The sequence below is a fragment of the Chlamydotis macqueenii genome, chromosome 3 (assembly GCF_036417535.1).
Source record: "Chlamydotis macqueenii isolate bChlMac1 chromosome 3, bChlMac1.mat, whole genome shotgun sequence".
In the NCBI taxonomy this organism is placed as follows: Eukaryota; Metazoa; Chordata; class Aves; order Otidiformes; family Otididae; genus Chlamydotis; species Chlamydotis macqueenii.
This window is the reverse complement of record NC_141558.1, coordinates 100,850,457-100,854,672: the sequence shown is the minus strand read 5'-3', so window position 1 is coordinate 100,854,672 and position 4,216 is coordinate 100,850,457. Positions and strand designations below refer to the sequence as shown.

Sequence of the window (4,216 nt, the reverse complement as noted above, 5' to 3'; positions counted from 1 at the left end):
TGATTTGTTGAGATGCTCCTGTGTGTTGTTGATATAGTTGAAGTGATGAGATTATTCTTTGAATTAATGTTTTATTTCCAATTGTCTTTTTCTACTTGTTCACATTTCTTGTGCTGGTTTCCCAATCCAATCTACTTCATTTTATTTTCAGAAATCCTTGGGGAAAGCATTTTGAAGTTCTTCTCAACATATTTTTCTTTCTGAGAAGTGGACTGCCAAAATGAATTTTGTAAGTACTAAATTGATAAACTTTATTAGTACATTAATAAAGCAATGTATCTGGAAGTCTCAGCTCTTTGAGGCTACTGGTCCAAGTGCCCTAATCTCAGGAGTGATTAGCTGAAGAGGTGTTTCTGACAGCAGAGTTCATTGTGAAAGCACACAGTTTATTTGGCTTGCACTCTCCTAAAGCAACTACAGGTTTGGTGTTTGTGGTGCAGGTAACTGTGCCTCAGGCTAGCCATCCTGGATTGCCTGTCTAGCTGGAGTGGAGAGAAGACACTCCTGGGCTTGACTGAGCCAAGCTACATTAGTATGAAATGTATAACATGCTAGAATGGCCTATTCCCCTGCCTTGATGGTAAAGGAATTCTAGACGTCTGCTTCAAATTCAGACCTTTACACTACAGAGTCTTCTGTGACAGCAGACTAATCCTTTCTACCTAATATATTTAAAGATGGGAAACCTTTGGGCTATCCAGAAATATAATCTCCACGTTCATATTTTAATTAATAATAATTTGTTGTGGTTTAACTAAATACCACACAGCTATCTGCCCAATCAAGCCCCAGGGTGATGGAGGAGAGAACTGGAAAAAAAGATAAAACTCGTGGGTTGAGATAAAGAGAGTTTAATAGGACAGAAAAGGAAGAAATAATATAATAATAGCAACAACAACAATACAAAACAAGTTATGCACAATGCAATTGCTCACAATCTGCTGACCAATGCCCAGCCAGTCCCTGAGCAGCAGTCGCCGTCCCCTGGCCAACTCCCCCCAGTTGAAATACTGAGCATGGTGTCATATGATATGGAATATCCCTTTGGCCAGTTGGGGTCAGCTATCCTGGCTGTGCCCCCTCCCAGCTTCTTGTGCACCTTCAGCCTTCTTGTTGGCAGGGCATGAAAGGCTGAAAAGTCCTTGACTTAGGGTAAGCACTGCTTAGCAACAACTAAAACATCAGTGTGCTATCAATCAACATTATTCTCATACTAAATCCAAAACACACCACTATACCAGCTACTAGGAAGAAAACTCTATCCCAGCTGAAACCAGGACAAGATTTTATGAAATTCTCTAGTTAGTTCTTACAAGTTCCTCTGCAGTGTTAAATACATCTGTAATTGGGGTGTGTGGTGGGTGGAAACAGTGTAAAACACGTAGCGTTGGAGGAAACAACAGTGCTGTGGACTGTCTTGAGATGAGCTTGATATAGACTTGAAGTTGAGGTGTGGGAAGGACTGGATAGAAGTATTACAGTTATCGTAAGGGAAATGCCGCTTCCATTCAAATCAGCAAGCCATATAATACTTGCATATTAATTTTTGAAAGATTTGACTTTGTTATCTATCATCTTTCTGCTATATAGAAATCAGAGATTAACACCAATGTGTTAACTGATGATCTTCTCTTTTTACAGACAGAGCCTCATCCCACAGATTATCCATATTATTCAGACTATGCTTCTCTAATCACACAACCTTGTTCTAAGTTGGAAGTCAGGAACTTCACAAAAGCGTTTCTACCAGTTGCATACTCGTTGATTTGTATCATCGGCCTAGTTGGTAACATCTTCGTAGTGATGACGTTTGCTCTATATGAAAGAACCAAGTCCATGACGGATGTGTACCTCTTCAACATGGCCATAGCAGACATACTGTTTGTTCTCACTCTCCCACTGTGGGCAGTGAACTATGCTGCTGACGAATGGATTTTTGGTGATTTCATTTGCAAAATGAGCAGAGGTATCTACGCAATCAACTTCAGTTGTGGCATGCTGCTTTTGGCCTTCATCAGTGTGGACCGGTACATTGCTATCGTACAGGCAACAAAGTCCTTTAAACTCAGGGCAAGAACGCTTGCATATAGTAAACTCATTTGTTTGGTCGTGTGGGTATCATCAATTTTAATCTCTAGTTCCTCTTTTCTATACAGTGAAAGTTACAGCTTCTCCATCAATGAAACCAAAAAGATTTGCGATCACAGATTTGACAGAATGTCAGAAAGCACGATGCTGAAATCACTGCTGCTGTTTCTACAAGTTGGATTTGGATTTTTTATACCTTTCATATTCATGATTTTTTGCTATACATTCATTGTCAAATCCTTACAACAAGCTCAGAATTCCAAAAGAAACAAAGCAATCCGTGTGATCGTATTAATTGTAGCTGTTTTCCTAGTTTGCCAGGTACCTTATAACATTGTTCTTCTTGTGACAGCCATAAATATGGGGAAGATAGACAAATCTTGTGACAATGACAAGATAATGGCCTATGTGAAGTACACCACTGAAGCCATAGCATTTTTACACTGTTGTGTGAACCCTGTGCTCTATGCATTCATTGGAGTGAAGTTCAGAAGTTATTTTGTGAAGATAATGAAGGACCTGTGGTGCATGAGATACAAGAAATACAATAAACGTAGTTCAAGGACAAACTCTGATATTTGTCATTCAAGACAGACTAGTGAAATTCTGACTGACAATGGATCTTCTTTTACTATATAATACAAATTGAACAATGTTATTCCTGAAGGACTCTTCTCACCGTGCAACCCAAACCAGTGTCACTGTGCCTGTGACAGCAAGTCATCTGGGCTTCTCTGCATCTCTAAGGGACATAATCTACAACTCCTTTCAAGAAAAGAGTAAAGAGAATAACACTGTCCTGTGGAAAACTGAAATCTTACTCACCTCTCTTAAGACTTACTCGCTTCTGAAGTGCACTCTCTTAGAATTAGCAGGAAAGTGAAGTTTACAGAGGAACTTGCTTTGTTTTCTAAGGAAAAATTGAATCTCATCTGTCCTGTATCACTGAAATATCCTCAAAGTACTAAGTAAATGAATCAGGTTATGTCCAGGTTCAGTTTACTTGCATTTTTGCTGTTTCTGCTGTTTCATTTACTTCTACCTGGAAATCTTACTTAAATGTAGGTCTCCACTCTCCTTTTGTTGCAGACAGGTTGTGCTGTGATAATACTAACCTAAAGAGACGACATTTTGAGCAAAGCATGGCAAGGAAAGCAAATAGAGAAATGAAGAAACAGGATCAAGGCTGCTGATATAGCTGGACTTAGGTGTTAGGTCTCATAAATCTTTGCCCAGTTCTAGACTCCATCTGCTCATTGGGAGTTGCTTACACCAAGGCTGAGACTGGTCAAAGCCAACAGTGATATGTCTACTAAAGAGAATATTAGAAAAAAATAAAATTATTGATTAAAGAGAACACTGAAATATCCACAGAAAGGTTTTCTGACATCTCCTGCTTTTATCTTCTGAACAGAGAATGGAGCTTTGTTTGAGAGATTCTCTTCATTTGGCACAGGATCCAGATGCTGGAATCCGTCAAAGCTGATAATCTGGTGAACATCTCTTTGTGACAAGTTGTTTTTTTCTAGGTGAAATTCACATGCCACTTTTTAAAAGGCGACAAACTGTACAGAACTGCAATTATTTCAATACTTTTTGTTGGAACTTTATCCATGACAAAACATGATATGTTTCTTGGTATTTAGCTACCATTAGCAAAGTTTCCTTAGGAATGGATTTACTAGCACAAGCATGCATAGATGAAATGTACTTTATTTGCTTCAGAAATTATTAAGAACTATATCTAAAAACAAGACCAGAATCTGACTTAATTCAGCCAGAATTTTTACTGAGTCAGTATTTGACTCACTATGAATATAAGAATATTTATAATAAATGCAATTACTTTTACCCAGCCATGACTTTTCAGCAAGCCCTCAGTGGATCTTCTGCTCATTCAGCATGCTTCACCACACTGTAGCAGTCATGGTGGGATGGTGATGTAGGCAGGGGCAGGAGCTGAAGGACAGAGGGGCAGGATGGAGGAGAGAAGAGGAGCACCACAGTTCGCAGTCTGCTGAAGTACCTGCCAGTCCTCTGCAGTTCTGCTGCAAAGGGAGCATGAGCCATGACGGTGTCTGGATTTGCTGTTGTGTGGGACATTACACTCCTACGGATGTGTAAATTA

General features: G+C 39.4%; 1 protein-coding gene across 1 annotated transcript; it reads left to right on the top strand.

Moving 5' to 3' along the window:
• Nucleotides 1-220: 220 nt before the first annotated feature.
• Nucleotides 221-2,727, top strand: CCR6 (C-C motif chemokine receptor 6). The gene is made up of 2 exons (XM_086745731.1): nucleotides 221-229; nucleotides 1,642-2,727. Exons 1-2 carry the CDS (start codon nucleotides 221-223, stop codon nucleotides 2,725-2,727), a joined length of 1,095 nt encoding a protein of 364 aa, XP_086601857.1.
• Nucleotides 2,728-4,216: the final 1,489 nt, after the last annotated feature.